Source organism: Elephas maximus, chromosome 1, assembly GCF_024166365.1.
Source record: "Elephas maximus indicus isolate mEleMax1 chromosome 1, mEleMax1 primary haplotype, whole genome shotgun sequence".
Lineage (NCBI taxonomy): Eukaryota > Metazoa > Chordata > Mammalia > Proboscidea > Elephantidae > Elephas > Elephas maximus.
Window position 1 is genome coordinate 25,809,788 of NC_064819.1, and position 18,020 is coordinate 25,827,807.

The following is an 18,020-nucleotide window of genomic DNA, read 5'->3' on the forward strand; positions in this document are numbered from 1 at the left end:
TGACTTAAAGTAACAAAGGTTTATTTCTTACCCATACTGCATGCTCAATGCATGGTATTCATTGTAACTCTCTTCCATATCATCTTCACTCAGGGATGCAGGCTGAAGTAGCAATAGCTAAATGGGACGTTGTCAATGGTCATGGCAGAGGGAAAAAGCACACAGCAATCAAGCACTGGATCTTACAGCCTCTACCCAGAAATTACACATGTCACTTCTGCCTAAATGTCATTGCCCAAAGCTGGTCCCCTGCCTGCTCCTGAATTTCAGTTGGAAGGAATATATAATCCTCCTACAGAAAGGGAGTGCCATGAAGGATCCAGAGTATTTAGTGAACAGCAAATTCATTTACCACAGATGGTTCCTGAGAACTACCAGTAGTTTGATATAAGAGGGCAAAGTGAGCATGGTCAGGAGAGGAGGCTGGAGACATGCTTAAGGGCCTCGCGGATCATGTTAAAGAATTTGGATTCCACTCCATAGGTGATAGGGAGCCACCAAAGAGGGAGAGTGTGTGATCATATTTATGTCTTATAAAGATCACCGTAATTCCACAATCCCTTATTCAAAATCTACAGGCTCCGATGTGAGTCAGAATTGAAAATTCTTCAGACTTTAGAAAAAGAGAACAATGCATATGCTGTTTGTTTTATGATTCAAGTGGAGGTCTGAGACAGCCCCCCATAATCAAACACATTATTATTCATGCATATTCAAAATTAAATAAAGACTATAAGTGGATTTGTGTTGGTTCATATCTGGCTTTACCATATAATGAGTTTGTACCACACCTACCATTTCAGCCCTTTGTTTTACATATTTGTACAGTGTCAGTGAGGGCCTGATCCAGTAGTTTACTGAAGCTGATTCACACCGACTTAGAAATGTGATTGGTAAACTTTAGAAAATTTAACAGCCAGTTGTTAATTATTAAAATTAAGTTACATAAGATTACCATTTAATAAACTAAATTAAAAACTAGGGTAACAAACACTCAAAACTTACCACTCCCTGTTTATCTTACTGCATTTACCATTGTATCTTCTGGGGTTATTTATGCCTTTTATATTTGTGTGGTGGAAGCACTATATGATGGTGTGCTACTGCATATTTCTTCCAAATTCCACATTCAGGCAGGGCTGTCATGTTGGTAGCTTGAAACCAGCCACAGTGGCAACATTTACACCATGCAAATGAGCAAATACTACAGGTCCAAGCTTGATTTATTGTTTTGTCGATTGTCTCAACTTAAGAAAGTACGTCATGTCTGTAGTGGTTACATTGTTTGAAAGCAGACATTCTTCAAACTGCTGGATGAGCAGCCAGAGAGTCCCATGTCCATACCAAAAAAAAAAAAACCAAACCAACTGCCGTCGAGTCGATTCCGACTCATAGCAACTCTATAGGACAGTAGAACTGCCCAATAGAGTTTCCAAGGAGCGCCTGGCGGATTTGAACTGCTGACCTCTTGATTAGCAGTTGTAGCACTTAACCACTACGCCACCAGGGTTTCCAAATGTCCATAGAAGGAACTAAAAGTTAGTGTGCACAAAGCCAGGTTATTTATGTCACACACAATAAAGTATTATGCTTGAAGAGGTTCTTACGTGGTTGGTCGGGTAGGGGGAGTCCTACCTGGCGGAGCCCCGGTAATTCATAAGAACAGAATGGATGGGCTTCGTTCCACTTAAAAAACAAAAGGAGGAAAAGGCACAGAAATAGCTCCAGGCTCTCACCCTTCTGGATCTGCCTGTTTGTTTTGGCTTGTTTTCTTTTTTTTGCTTTGCAGTTGTAATGTGGTGGAATGGTATTTTTGTTGTCTTCCGTTTGTTGATGCACCACAATCTCCAGTCAAACAAAAAAAGACTAAAACATGAAAGGTCATTCAAAGCCTCTATGCACGCTGCTCCTTCTGACAAAGGGCCTCCCATCTTCTGTTTAAACAGTCACAGTGAAAGGGGGTGCAGGGGGAGGAGGAGGGCTCATTCCTTTAGTCGAGATGCCTGAACCACCTTTTTCACAACTGACCACTCTATCCATTGTATTGAGGTAGCTCTGAACCAGCTATAAGGCTTAACAGTTAAAACTGTAAAAAAGAACTGACAAATTCTTACTATGGTAGAAATGATTTAAATCAGATCTTTTCATAAATGTAGCTTTTGATGGGGCAAGGGATTAGAGGAGTTTGGTCAGGACAAAAATCAAACAGTACACACACAAAAGATCTAGCATTTAAAGAAGAGGAATGTGGTTCCAAAGCATAAAAAAAGAAAGCCTGACAACAAACAAGCAAATACAACTGCATGAAATTCCACATGCACAGGCCATTCTCCCCCGTTCTTGTCCTTAATTCAAACTGATACCGCAAAACAAAAAAGAAATAGAAAACTAGCTGCCAGATAGACCAACTTCTTACTAAGTTCAGAGCTGAGTTCAAAACCTGGATCTTTGGGACACAGTTGTTCATATTTATCTGAAAACTATTGGTTCCACCAATCATGCGTTAATTTGGATACACAGAATTAGAGTGCTAAGTCTCAATGTATATCACCCAATCTGACATATCTTTGGACAATTCATGTCTACAGTCCTTTACAATCACTGGACAAAAAAAGAAAAAAAAAGCAAGCTTCTACACAAATAAAATCGATGTATGCACTAGGAAAGAAATTACTGATTCTGTTAAGAACTCAAAGACAGCCACTACCGATTTTTGAAAGAACATATTTGTGCATTCTTCCTTGTAAGTGTGATGCATTATAGATGCAAAATAGGTGAATGTTTGCTTCTGGTTTGATTTTCAGAATCTATGTAAGAAATCTGTCCTAATCAAGGCAGATTTTCTTTTGGAGAAGTCAAATTTTATTCTGCAATGAGAGGGAGGGGATGAGCCAGGGAGTGGAGTGGGGAATGAAGTATGAAATGGTAAAATTGAACAAGTGAAAAAACTAATTTCCTTCATTAGAGGCAATCCAAAAAAGAGAGAGATGAATGGGAAAGAAAGAAATGCAGAAGCTACAAAAAAAAAAACAAAAAAAAAAACAGGCCGTCTCTTAACAGTACTTGTGAACAAACGAGGGACCCTAATTTCCACTGAAAATCTGGTATGTGCCAAGAACTTGGCCCGGAATTTTATTAATGTTATCTCATTTAGTCTCCACAAGAATTCTTGAAGTATGTATCATTATCTTCATTTACATACCCGTAAAAAAACCCGTTGCTGTCGAGTCGATTCCGACTCATAGCGACCCTGTAGGACAGGGTAGAACTGCCCCATATGGTTTCCAAGGAGTGCCTGGTGGATTCGAACCGCTGATCTTTACATAAGGGGAAACAAATGCCCAGAAAATGACAGATTGGGTTTCAAAAACTCATTCTCATTCAATTCCTGGAATCCATTGGAAACACTAGTATACATTGTGGTCAGTCAGATGGACTTTTCTTGGAATCTAGTTCTTTCCATTGATCGTGGGTTTTGTTTTGATGGCCTGGATACATGCAAGTGTTACCTTCCTGAAACTTAGTCAAAGAAGCCATGATGGAAAGGGCTCAAAGTATAAGAATTGTTAAACTTCAATGCTGGAGTCTTTGTTGATCCACAAGTTACCAAGCCAGAAAACTGGACTTACTAAACCCATTAAGTAAGTATCTGACGTGGAATTCTAATAGCATTCTCCATTTAATACTGTGGGTTCTGTATTAGGAAAGAGTTACCTCCTTCCCTAATTATATGAATATTTTACTTCGTAAAAAAAAAAAAAATAACCAAACCAGTTGCCATCGAGTCGATTCCAACTCATAGTGACCCTATAGGACAGAGTAGAACTATCCCCACAGAATTTCCAAGGAGCTCCTGGTGATTTCGAACTGCCGAACTTTTGGTTAGCAGCCGTAGATCTTAACCACTATGCCACCAGGGTTTCCACCATTGTAAAGTCCGTGGAATTATTAATATTCTGGAAGGTGAAGACAAGGACAGGCACACATTAATATCTCTGTGCAGAACATAAATACACCATCTTTATGGTGGCATTTTCAATTAAAGTCCTACTAGTTATCATAAGACTTTGAAGAGAATGGAATTATTGAGCAGTGAAAGCAACAAAGACTTATGCATTAGGCTTAGTTTTTATCCTAACTCCCGACAAAGATTTACAGCCTGGGCAACCATATGAAGCAGTTCCACTCTGTCCTATAGGGTCGTTATGAGTCGGAATTGACTTGATGACAGTGGGTTTGGTTTTGGTTTGCTTGGCCATAACTACTCACTCGGTCAAGAGCCAGAAGCTTTGAATGGTCTCTCCAGAAGTCTCTGCTATGTGGCTTTTCAGATCTTCCATGGCAGTCTCAATGGTCCCCGGCTGAGTGGGAAAAAGAAAATAGTTTAGAGAACAGTGAGCTCTCTTTATGCGTATGATTTATTAGTATATCCCCGTAGCTCCTCCAGAAAACCTATCAGGAAAGACATAGTTCTTGCAGGTGCCTATTTGTTCTAGGCGCTGCCTGTCAATGAGTTTAGTCTTGAACTCTGGTATTTGCTAAGCTGCTCTCCTTGGGTGATGTGAAAGTTATCCAAGTCCTGTCTTCCATAATCTTACTTACACTTTCTCAAAGAAACAAAGATAGCCATTTTCAGAGGACCAGCTTTTCTTAGCAAGCATGTTTATCAGGAAGTTCAAAGCACTTAGCAAGCTATGCATTTTTAAATCACACTTTTCGTGTCTTCAGAGAGAGTGTGGCAACAAAGTAAAAAAGAACTGCTTTCTTCCAGTGCTCTGACCAGATCTTTTGACTTGATCTGGGAGATGGACTCTTTGGGTCTCCTCATCTCGCTTTCTCCACCCTTCTCCAAGCAGTTGTTCCTACTTATTGGCCTTGCTCTAGCTTAAAGATTAATTGCCTCCTGTCCCAATAAGTCCATAGACCTTCTAGCTCAGGGATTTTTAAACTTCAGCACATATCAGAATCACCTGGCATGTGTGTGACTAAAACAGATTGCTGGGCCCTAGCCCCAGAGTGTCCAATTCAGTAGGTCTGGGGTAGGGCCTGAGAATTTGCTTTTCAAATAAGCTCCCATGTGATGCTGCTGGAAAAAGGACTCTACTCTGAGAACCATTGCTCTCTTGGCAGTTATTTTCAACCATGGCTGCACAGCAAAATTCCAATGCCTTGGCTGCACACCAGACTAATTATATCAGAAACTCAATGGATGGGACCCACTTATCAGTACACCAGTATTTTTTAAACCATCTCAGATGATTCCAATGGGCAGCCAGGATTGGGAATTACTGAAGTCCAGAGACTATCTAGTCTAAACCATTCAATTCATAGATGAGTAAACTGGGCCAGCTTGGAAGAAGTGGCAGAGATGAGGTAAGACACCCGACCTTTCATTTCCAGCCCCACAACGCAGTACTGACCTCATTTCTAGCCCTGGGCAATGTTAATGATAATCAGGTTGCAAATTCTCATAATTCTTTGTATAAAAAAAAAAAAAAAAACTGTTGCCATCAAGTGGATTCCTACTCATAGTGACCCGATAGCACAGAATAGAAATGCCCTGTAGAGCTATTCTCTGTATAAAAAAAAAAAAAAAAAAAAAAATTTTTTTTTTTTTTTTTTATGCCAAAGACCTAAAGCTACTCTCTGTATAATATAGCTTTAATGCCAAAGACCTACCTCCAAATACCAGCACTCCTAATCCTCTCAGCTTGAGATCTATCTCTCAAAGAGGAAACAGAGACACTAGGCTGGCTTCATCAACCTATTGCCGCTAAGTTGATTCTGACTTATGGCGACACTATAGACACAGTAGAAATGCCCCATAGGGTTTCCAAGGAGCAGCTGGTAGATTCAAACTGCTGACCTTTTGGCTAGCAGCTGAGTTCTTAACCACTGCACCACCAGGGCTCCCTAGCCTGACTAGGACCCATTTAAGCACCTTCTCTTCCCAGGAATCAGGCAGTTGTAGGATTTTTCTTTGCTTGTTTTCTCAACCTATGATAAAAGTCAATTGGCTTTGAAATATTTTTGTCATGGAATCTATCTATCAAAAAATAAAAAAATTTTAGGTGGGAATCAAAGCAGGAAAAGAGAGGAGCTATTTCAGATGAAATGAAGTAAAGGGTGCTGTACTTCACCTACTTAGCTTTCCTCATTCACTCCATACAGCCCAAGTCATCCAGAACATGGACATAACATACTGAACATGGAATTGAGTGACCTGGGTTCAAGTTCAAGTTCTGTCCTGAATTAATTATGTGACCTACAGGTTTTAAGGAGCCGTGGTGGTACAGCGGTTAAGAACTCAGCTGCTAACCAAAAGGTCAGCATTTCAAATCCACTAGCCGTTCCTTGGAAACCCTATGGGGCAAGCCTACTCTGTCCTATAGGGTCGCTATGAGTTGGAATTAAAGACAATGAGTTGTTGTCATTGCGTAAGGTGCAAATGGTTTGCACTTTACTACTGACCTAAATGTTGGTGTTTCAAACTTACTGAGTGGCAACCTGCTTCCATAAAGACAACAGCCAAGAAAACCCTATGGAACAGTTCTACTCTGTAACTTATGGGGTCACCATGAGTTAGATTCAATGCAACATCAGTGGGTTTGGTTTGAGTTTTTGACCTTCCCACACCTCCATTTTCTTATCTGTAAGATAATTGGACTAAACCAAATCTGTAAGAGCCCAGCTGAAGATCAAAACCTCTTGGAAATCTTTCAGAAAATACAATCATTTCTCTTACATGTAGAGATTCTGATTTCATCATTTTAACAAGTTTCCCCATTGAGGTAGATGGTCAGCCAGGTTGGAGAACCACTGGACTGAGTGCTTTCTGACTCTCTGTCACCCTCTGCTGCTGGTTAAAAAGTTGTCAGAAAGCTAACATGGCATCCCATCCTTGCTGAAGCTTGAGTTTCATTAAATCAGTAAGTGCTGAGACGTTCATCAAAGACGCCTTGAGCTCCACTAACAGAGGAGGTTGTGTTAGCATCACTGGTTCCCAGAGACCCTACTGCTGGAGCTGGACTATCCTAGTGGGAAATTTCCTAGGATCCCATGACAATTCCTCCTCCACCCAACCTCAGTCTCCCAGAATGCAGCCCAGCTCTACCAGGTCCACGGGTCAAAAAGTTTTGTTCTGTTTTTGATGACTCAACATGGATATTTTCCCCTCTTTCTGTAATCACATAATTTTTCCCTTAGCTAATATAACTCAGTAGCAAGGATAATACTTTTCAGGAGAAAAAAGTATAAGTGGAGATGGAGAGAATAATGAAATAATCCTAAAATAAGCATTTACTGAATGCTTTTTATGCCACACACTGTGCCAGAAATATGTGAAGATGAATACAATAGTGTAGAATTTTTCAAAACCTTACTTGTCTTGTCTATGAAAAGCAGTGAGCGAAAGCAAGGAGAAATGATATATCCAGTGATCCCAATACTGTACCTCTGGGAAGTTACACTGCAGATATACTTTGCATATGTGCAAAATAACATACGTATAAAGGGTTCTCTGTAGCTTTGTGTGTGGATAGCAAAAAATTGGAAGCAACCCAAATGCCTCTCAACAAAAGATTAGTCAGCCATATTATGGGGTATATCATACAAAAGGAGCAGTGGTTAGGCACTTAACTGATAAGTGAAAGGTTAGCAGTTCTAACCCACCAGCCATTCTAAGGAGAAAGATGTGGCAGTCTGCTTCTATAAAGATTACAGCCTTGGAAACCCTATACCAAAAAACCCAAACCCATTTTCATGGAGTCGATTCCAATCTATAGCAACCCTAAAGGACAGACTAGAACTGCCCCATAGGATTTCCAAGGAGCGCTTGGTGGATTTGAACTGCATACCTTTTGGTTAGCAGCCATAGCTTTTAACCACTATATAACCAGGTGGAAACCCTATGGGACAGTTCTGTCTTACAGGGTCACCGTGAGTCAGAATCAACTAAAAAAAAAAAAAAAACTCCTCAGTGAAAGCAAACCTACTGGGGGAATTTCAAAGTTTATGGTTTGATTGCTTGCATTCCCTTAAGCTAAACTAGCCAGAGGGCCAGTTGTCACATAAACGATACCACGGTCAGCTGATCATTTTCCCCCACGTATTGAGCTCCTTGGCTAGACTGGGAGATGAGGGGGTGGTAATGAGAGGAGTGCTCCTAGGGACTCAGATACAATAAGATCCCTCTGTGGGTGTCATCAGGGCCAGACAGGGATTGCTATGGCTTGGATACATAAGGTAAGAAAAACAGCTCTAAATCAGACATGATTTGTGAAGTTGAAGCAAACCTCCCTTTTCCTTGGAAAGAAGAAAATGCATCTTATCTCGTTAAGTGTCTACTCTCAGAAAGAAAAATCATCTTCATTATAATCTTCAAGGGATTTCAGTGGAAGGAGGGGAGTCAAGAAGCCTTTTGCCCAGTGACAGATCTAAATTCTAGACCACAAACAAACTCACACAGGGGATAACAATTCAACTAATATATTTAGTTGTTCCCAGTGCCAGAGCAAGACACAGGGAACCCTGTAGCAAGAGAAGAGGGAAAGGGAGAGGGTATGAAAGCCAAATTAGTGTCATGGAAGCAACGACATCTCCCTACACAATGGGAAGTCCCAAACCTGCTTATTAAAATCTCGTTGCTCACAATAGAACACAGGCTATAAAAAGGCCATGGGGAACCATTAATTAAATATTAAAAGATCAAATAGTTTTAGTCCCATTAGTTTGTATGTAATTTACATTCTGAAGTATAAATTTAGAGATAATTCCCCATCCCTAATGGCTTTCAACTTTCTGATAAGGTATCTGCAAATATAGAGCCCTCCAGGGTGTTTAAAAATATCTTTCCTCATGGGGGTTAAGTATTGTTCCTTTCATCGGAAGTTGCTTTTGAATATCAGTCTCCACAACTAAAGTGGTTATCCTACTACACCTCAAGTTATTAGCTTTGAGGGGTACTTTTGTTCAGAGAATGTACTAGCTATTTTTAGATATGTCTAAGCAATAATAGCAGATTAACTAAAAGAGGAGGAAAAGAGTATCCAAACACACCAACTGTGAGTGGTTCCGACCTTCGTTAGCACAACCTCTCATTTACTCTCCAAGGTCAGAGGCATGGTGAAAAGTGTCAGGAATTTTGGGTTTCAGTCCTGGCTTCCAGTCTCTCATGGCCTCTAGGCTGCTGGCTGCTCTTGGACAAGTCACGTCTCCTTTGTGAGATTCAGGGATTGATCAGATATCCCCCTAAAGCCTTATGACTCTGAGCTGAATGCTGTTTAGCTACAATGGAGAGGCACAGTTTCAGTAAATAAATAACAGGCATGGAAGGCTGTGGAAAGAGAGAAACACCCCAGATTGACTTATAAAAGGACACAAAAGGTTTAAGGCATCAGGATGAACTCTCCTATAAACTGGTATTCAGAAGTGTGACCTAATACATGAGATTAACTAAAACAAACAAACAAACAAACATTGCTATCAAGTCAATTTTAACTCATAGCAATGCTATAGGACACAGTAGAACTGTCCCAAAGGGTTTCCAAGGAGCATCTGGTAGATTCAAACAGCCAACCTTTCAGTTAGCAGCTGTAGTTCTTAACCACTACTCTACCAGGGTTGATGTTAAACATACCTCTCGTTTGTCCTAGATGATTTTAGATTTCTGTATCAGTAATCCCTAGGCACAGATCCTTGGGTGGCATAAATGGTTTGCATTTGAATCCACCCAGTAGTACCACAGAAGACAGGTCTAGAGATCTGCTTCCATAATGATTACAGCCAATAAAACCCTATGGGCCACAGTTCTACTCTGTAACAGAGGGAAACCCTGAGTTAGGATCAAATTTACAGTGTTAGGTTTAACACCTATGCAAATACAGAATCCTTATCCTTATTATAGCATTGGGTGTTTACTCCTGGCTGCTGGGAAACTGATTTCCGTATCATCCTACCATAGGAGGTAAAGAAATAACTTCTCATTTGAAAAGCTATGAACAGGAAATAACCTAAATATGCAGCAAAAGTTAAATAAATTGTAGTATATTCCCATAGTGGGATATTATGGAACCATTAAAAATGATATTATGGAAGTATATTTATTGATAATTACAGTATAATCCTATTTTTGCATGAAAAATTTTACATGTAAGTAAAAAACAAGGAATGGTATATACCAAAAGGAGTAAGAGAATATTCAGTACATTTTGGCTAACTTTTAGCAGTGGAATTATGATGACTTTTTTTTTCTTTCCTTATCTACATTTTTTAAAAAGTTTTCTTCAATAGACCACCTCCTTCTCAGTGATTTTTAAAACATTTTAACAAAATAAAATACCTGACCAAGGAATTCTTCTATTCAATTATTACCTACTGCTCTTCTGAATTTTTAACATCTCTGTTTTAAATTCTGACTCTGGAATAAATTGCTTTTTTTGTTTTGCTTTTTAGTTGCTGTGTGGTGTCACAGAATTATGAATTGCAACACTTTGGTTCTATCCCTAGCTTTGCCATTACAAGCTTGAGGAAGTCAATACCCACTAATTGTTATGATTTAGGGCAAATAACTGCCCAAAATTAGTTCCATCTGAAAACGACAGGGCATGCGAGATTCTTGGTACCCCAAGTGTGGTTTTTGTACAGAGAGCATAAGTATTGTCAGAGAGTTTATGGAAATGCCAAATTTAGGGCCTCATCCAGACCGACTGAATCAGAATCGGCATTTTAAAAGATATTCAGATGATTTGTCAACAGAATAATGATTGAGAAGCGTTGAGCTAGACCACCTGCAGACCTCATTTCAGTTCCAAGGGGTGATGCTTTATGATGAATCTTTCATAGGTTTGAATCTTTCATAGGTTTGAATCCTTAAAGGGCTTGGCCTAATTTGATTAGCCTTTGATAAAATGGAATTTGCTTCTTTCATTTGAACCTCTTTACTGCTACAGACTCTATACATCCATAGTCAGAGATGACACTGGAGGGCATGGTGACATCATGGCCATCGTAATGTCATCTGTTGTGACCAGTTACAGAAATGTGAATAATCAATCAAGAAAAAAGGAGGGTGAATGCATTTATAATAGCAGTGAGATGCCGTTTAAGGAATGTTTATAGGTGTGCCACACGCTGTACTAAGTATTTCTATAAAGCTTCTTTATTTCAACCTCCACATAAGATAGGTATTTTATCCGACTTTAGAGACAAAGAATTGAGAGGTGGAGGCTGAGATACTCTTGTGGATACACACCCTGTAAGTGGTGAAATTGTGCTTGTAACCATGGCCTGGGTATCTACAATGCCCATCTTCCAAGAGTACATGTATACGTTCAAGAAACGTTTATCATTGTAAGTTCAGTTGAGCCATCAATTTTATTTTCATTATATTCGTACGCCATTAAGTCTGTCTCTATCTACCACTTCCTGGTAAGAACTCCTCATATCACGTCTCTTGATCTGCAGGAGAGCAAATCCTGAGTGCCTTGGGAGTGTAGCCATCATAGCTCCTAAAGAGCCCTTGTATCTACTTTAGACTCACTAATAAAAATAGATGGCTTTCCCTCTCAAGCTCTTGAGAACTTAGGGTTTATTTTCTACGCACCTGACGGAGAAGAAGTTCTTCACATCAATTGGGGTCAGTCACTGAAAGCCCTCAGGAAGGAGCCATTTATTGTGTGTGGTGGAAAAAGCATTGGACTTAGAGTCAGAACATCCAGATTCTAGCTCTCCTACAAATCTTATGTGACTTGGACACTTCACCTCACTCCTCTGAAACTTCATTTTGTTCACCCTGAAAACCAGGGTGCTAAGCCTTACCTGCCTACCTCACAACACTGCTCTGGAGGACCAAGCAGATAAAGTATGTGAATTTATTTTATAAGCTATATAAAATTAAACCAAACCCATTGCTGTCGAGTCAATTCCAATTCCTAGCGACCCTATATGACAGAGTAGAACTGCCCCAAAGGGTTTCCAAGAAATGGCTGGTGGATTTGAACTGCCAACATTTTGGTTAGCAGCCAAGCTCTTAATCACTATGCCACCAGGGCTCCATAAAAAAAAAAAAAAAAAAGCTATATAGAGCCACACAAATAAAAGCATCATGTTACCAAAAAATATCACTTATGGTGGCTTTGGACTATGTGAATTTAGCTAAGCTGGAACTATATTGCCTAGAATTCCATTCCCTGTATGTTTCCATGTTAGGCTTTGCCACAAAATATATTTGAGTAAGATTTGAAAGGCGGAAGTGAAACATCAGTCATTCTACCTGCTGTGGTACTCTGGTGGTTCATGTTCATGGCTGTTGATCTCCTGCTTTGCTGATGGAATGGGGTAGCAGCTAAGCCTACAGCTTATTTCACTTATTAGAATCTTAGCCCTGGGCTGGGTACGTGTGCAGCTAAGTGGTGAAAGGCACCTGATTCTCCTACAGGTCACTTGCATCATCAAATCTGGAGTTAGTGGGAAACAGAAATAGATTACAGTTTTTCCTAACGGGCTCCACTTGGTCACCAGTAATTCCAGTTTGCCTTTACAAGTTCCAGTTTTGCCTTGTTCTTCCCAAATTCATAGCTGCCAATTGGTTGACCTATAGCAACTACAGGTCCATCACCAGATGCAAAGGAAATGGCTTTGCATAGACTTCTCTACTACCTCTCACAGTTGTACCAACTCCTGATGATAAATCCCTTATTCTGCGTCACTCGTGGTTGGCCTTTTCTCATCAAACCTTGACTGATGCATCACTGATAGGAAAGACAAGGAAACTTAAGAGATGCTTTGATTCCCTTTGCATTTAAATCTTACAACATGACTTTGCATATTCAATAAAGTCCAAGTACTTTGGAAAAGAAACTGTATGTTTTATGTATGCAAAAACACTCATACAAATACACACATGGTATAACCCAGACCCAGTGCCGTCGAGTCAATTCCTACTCATAGCGACCCAGCAAAACATCTTGTTACACAAAAAAAAAAAAAAAACCATTGCCAAAGAGTAGATTCTGACTGATAGCAACCCTTGTTACATATGAGTCACTAAATACATTGATATGGGTATATGTAGTATTGAAACACACACATACATTAAGTCGTTTTAGTTAAAACTTCATCTCAAGCAAGGATACATTTTAAAAGCCAACAAATCAGAATTTATTAGTTATAGCTTTGTCACAAAACCTTGGCTTCCATTTATTTATAAGATTGAGTTGAAAAATATTTTTTCCAATAGAGATGGACCAAGTATGCTTGAAAATGAAATGGTCTTTGTTGCCATAGTGCATACACCCTGACTCTGCCTTTAAATTGATTGTAGCCTATAAGCTAACCACTAGTGCGTTAACAAGAATGTAAAGGAATAGGAAGGAAGATCTATAAATAGGAAGCGTAGCTAAAGAGAGAATTGCACTACAAATCCATGAAACACTCTCCACTTGATTCCAATGTTACAAATCTAATTTGGTATTATGTCCAGATACATAAGCCTCAGCTCCACTACCCACTCAATCACTTATTTTCCCACCTCCAATGCATGGGTTAGAAAGCTCAGCATCAGGCTGCTGCTACAGGGTTAGGATTAAAAGTCCCTACTCCCACCGTGGTGGTGTAGTGGTTAAGAGCTACAGCTGCTAACCAAAATGTCAATAATTCAAATTCTCCAGGCACTGCTTGGAAACCCTATGGGGCAGTTATACTCTGTCCTATAGGATCACTATGAGTCGGAATCTACTTGACGGCAGTGGGTTTGGCGTTTTTGGGTATTCCCATATTGTAATACCAGCATTTCAAAGTATACCCAAGAGGTTGGGCTCATTCTCAGCAACGTTTTCCACTCCAACACCCCATGTCTTTTCTAAATGTACAGCCAATACCTCAGATGGGTTGGTTCAGAGCTTTATATTCTAGCTGCTATGTCTCTTTTCACAGAAAATTAGTTGAGGACAGGCTTAGCAGGAATATTGACCAAGGAGCTGAAGATCCAGAGAGGTTGGAGGACCTTCTTCTCCTTGATATTATCTGTGTGATCAAGAACAGAACCCTTCACTTCTCTGAAATTCAGACCCTCCATCTGCTAAAAGAGAGTAAGGATGTCTACTTCACAGGATTATTGTGAATGTTATGTGAGATGACAAATGGGAAAACACTTACTGGAATACTAGCATAATAAAGGAAACCCCGGTGGAATAGTGGCTAAGTCCTATGGCTGCTAACCAAAGGGTTGGCAGTTCAAATCCGCTAGATGCTCCTTGGAAACTCTATGGGGCAGTTCTACTCTGTCCTATAGGGTCGCTATGAGTTGGAATCGACTCGACGACACTGGGTTTTGGGGGTTTTTAGCATAATAAAAGGATGCTAGAATTTTTTTTTTTTTTTAACAATTTCTGTATAGTATTGAAGAGTGCAAACTAGATTAAGACAGAATCCTGGCTCTATCACTAATCATGTGACCTTGGACAAGTCACTAAACTTCTCAATTTCAGTCCTTCTAGAAAATAAAGATATTAATAATATGTGCCTCTTAAGGCTTTTGGGAAGATTGAATGAATTGACTCATATAAAGAGTTTGGCATAATGCCTGGCACTTAGCGATAAATGTTACCTATCATTATTGTCACTTAATCCACCCCTCCAAGACAGACTTACACATTCACATGCACACACACACTGCAGGTGTTTTCAGAATAGAAACTCAAAGACTGTTTTACCCGTGTAACAAAGTACTTCCGCGGCATGTAAGAACTGTGATAGGGATTCGGGTAGAGTGTTGATTCAGTCACACTCCGTTGCCTGGAAGTCTGCATTGGCGCTGCTTCCTTGCCTGGGTCACCCTCCTCTGTGGACAGGTGATCAGTCTCAGAGGGGTGGATGTCTCCCTCTTGCTTCAGAGACACAGGCTGGAAACCTTCAAAACTTCCAATCACTGACATTTCTTCAGCCTAAAAGAAGAAACCATCTTCTGATTAAACAAAAACAAAAAAAACCTGTGTCCTAGCTATGATAAAACAGGCGAAGATAAGCAAATGATGTTCCTGAAACTGACAAACTGCCACATGTGAACAAAATAGAGGACCTGATAGACGCGCCTTCATCCCATTAAAAAAAAAAAATAATAATAGGTTCCTAAATAATCAACCATGATTCTGTATGGCCATTTATGGGGCGGCGGGGGGGGGGGGCGTGGGGGGACAGGGATCCTTTGGACAGAGAAAAAGAGCCTGCAAGTCATTCCATTTCTCATTTTTAATCCCAGGGGACAAGAATCTGAACAAAGGAGAGCAGTATGAAATATTTATCAGACAATTTCTTTCTAAGATTTCATAGACTTTTTGCTCGAAAACTCACCATTCTGCTGGCCTATTTAAGGATGAAAAGCCATGAAAATGCAGCTTCTCAATTGCTTCTTGGGTTAGATCTAAAGTGGTAATAGGGCACAAAGGCACTTGAAAGTGACATTATCTTTTAATCGAAAAATTCCAATTCTAAAATGTGTCCTAAGGAAATAATTTAGATAAATGCCCAAATATATATATATATACACACACATATGTAGTTGTTCATCTCAACCTCTTATCAAATAGCAGAAAAATACACATCTAATAGCAAAACAGCATGTATAATAATGTTAAACACTTACGCAATATTGTAAATAATACCAAAAAAATTCTAATGGAACTAAGTATCTATCAGCAGGCAACTGGCTCAATAAAATATAGCACACCATAAAATAAAACATAATGAGGCCACTAAAAATGGGAATATATATTTTTATCATGGAAAGATGCCCCAAACATATTGTTGACGGAAAAAGTAAGTTATAAAATATTATAAATAATGTTATTCAATTTTGTTAAAACAATTCAGGAAGAAAGAGAAGGGAGGGAGGGAAGGAGGGAGGGAAGAAGGAAGGAAGAAAGGAAAATATTATACCTGTACTTGTGTGTGTGTGTGTGTACAGAAAGAGACAAAGAAGAAAGAGAGGGAGCTCTGGTGATGCAATGGTTAAGCGCTTGGCTGCTAACCAAAAGATTGGGATTTTTATCCACCTAGCCTATCCGCAGGAGAAAGAGCTGGCAATCTGCTTCTGTAAAGATTACAGCCAAGAAAACTCCATGGGGCAGTCTTTCTTTGTCACATGGGGCTGCTATACGTTAGAATAAACTTGACACGTAACAACAACACACCTTATGCATACATATATATACGTTAGACTTTTTCTAATCTTTATCACACCATTTGTATATTCTATATTCATCTGTTATCCAGCCAGACACATGAGATGCTGACACAGTGCTGGCAAAGCGAAAGCCATTATTATTATTTATAAAAAGCAAATATTAAACAATAACAACAGTTTATTGTAATTTTATTTCCACCCATAGAATGGTTGATAAATATATGATGTGATAAAGGTTAAAAAAAAAACCCTGGAAAGAAATAAACTAAAATATTAACAATTGTTATCCCTGGATTATAGGGTTACAGGTGATTTTTATTTTCTGTTTTGATGAGTTTCTGAATGATTACAATGATCATATACGACAAAAAAATTTTTTTTTAATAAATAAATTGATTTCCTTTTTGGGAATATAAAAGAAAACAAAATAGAAGGTGCATGCTAGCCTGGTGAATCTTAGTCAGGTCGCCATTTTCAGGCTAAGGTTGGTTAGTCCTCCCTGCCGTGAGCACGCTGCCAAGGCTCCATTGAAGAAGATCCCAGGTTCACTGACTAGCTAGGAATACCATCTTTTTCTCGGAGCTGCCACAGTATTCTTAATCAGACAAAGGTGGTTTTCATTCAGCTCAACATTCTTGGTTCTTATGAAACACCAGAAAGTGGGACAAAGCCCCTGTCCTCACCCCAGAAGATGGGATCAACCAGATAGAGAACCTGAGACAGCAGAGGAGTAGCTAAGTTATAGCTGGTAGGGCGCATGTGTGCTAGGCGCCACTTGGGGAGGGACACCAATGAGCAGTTTCTACTGGCCATCACTGTTTCCATCATCAGCTGTGAGAGATCATTCAAGAATTTAAAACTAATTGCCAGCGGCACTATTTTCTGTAGATAGGCCCCTGTGAGAGAGGTAAAAATTGTGCGATAATAGAATTTATTGCCTATGCTTGGGTAATTTTAAACATGAAATAGGTCCTATTAAAAATTAAGCCAGGATGATAGGAGTAAACTGAGACTGTTCCAGGCAAACGTGGGTATATAGCCACCCTGAGGGGTTTGAATATAGGCGAAAACACATTGACTAGGGGATAACAGCAGCTCACAAGTGAAGGAACAGCCCTGTGAAGTTCACACCGTTTTATCTCATCTGATCCTCCCAGCAACTCTGGGAGGAAGACTGGTGTGGTGCAGTAAATTGCTTTTATATGGCTATCCATGGCCTTTTAATTTCCACAAAAATGATCAGCTGGAACTATGCAAATAAGATGTGTAAAACCCTTTCAGGGATCAGACAATTTACTATGATCATGCAAATAGGGTGACTGTGGCTTAACAAGGGGATTGCTTGGTTTTGCCATCCTGCTAGGCTTAAAAGGGCTAATCCTACAGAGGTTCAGGGGGACCTCCCTACCATCAGGAAGAAGAGTCTGGAGCAGAGCACATCCTTTGGACCAAGGACCTCAGGTCCCTGTGCTGAGAACCTACTAGACCGAGAAGAAAGTGAATGCTGAAGACAACGAGAGACAGTGGGAGTAAGCCTGCTTAGCCCATGGAGAGAGAGCTGAGAACCTTCGGGCAGAAGGTTTGCTGGCAGGGCTAAAAATAGCTGTAACACTTGCCCATGCAGGGAAGAGACCTGAGTGCGCCCTGTGCACGGATATTCCTATAGTGGGGCAGAGCCAGACACCTCTGGGCAGGAGTCTTGCCGTCAGAGCTAGAAGAGCTGTAACGCTTGACTGTGTGGGGCTAGAGAGGCCTGAGTGTGCCCTGTGCAGGGCTGCATGCCTCCTCCCTTGGGCAGTGGGGGTCCAAGTAGTGTGGCAACAAGAGACCCCACAGACCC

General features: G+C 40.1%; 1 protein-coding gene across 1 annotated transcript in view; it reads right to left on the reverse strand.

Annotated features, from left to right (window-relative positions):
- TPRG1 (tumor protein p63 regulated 1) overlaps positions 1-18,020 on the reverse strand; it is a 173,029-nt gene that overhangs the window by 124,060 nt on the left and 30,949 nt on the right. Inside the window, exons 2-3 of the mRNA XM_049880501.1 lie at positions 14,712-14,942; positions 4,270-4,361 (exon numbers count right to left, since the gene is read on the reverse strand). Coding sequence (XP_049736458.1) covers positions 4,270-4,361; positions 14,712-14,933 — 314 coding nt within the window. The 5' untranslated portion in view covers positions 14,934-14,942. The remainder of the gene's footprint in view (positions 1-4,269; positions 4,362-14,711; positions 14,943-18,020) is intronic.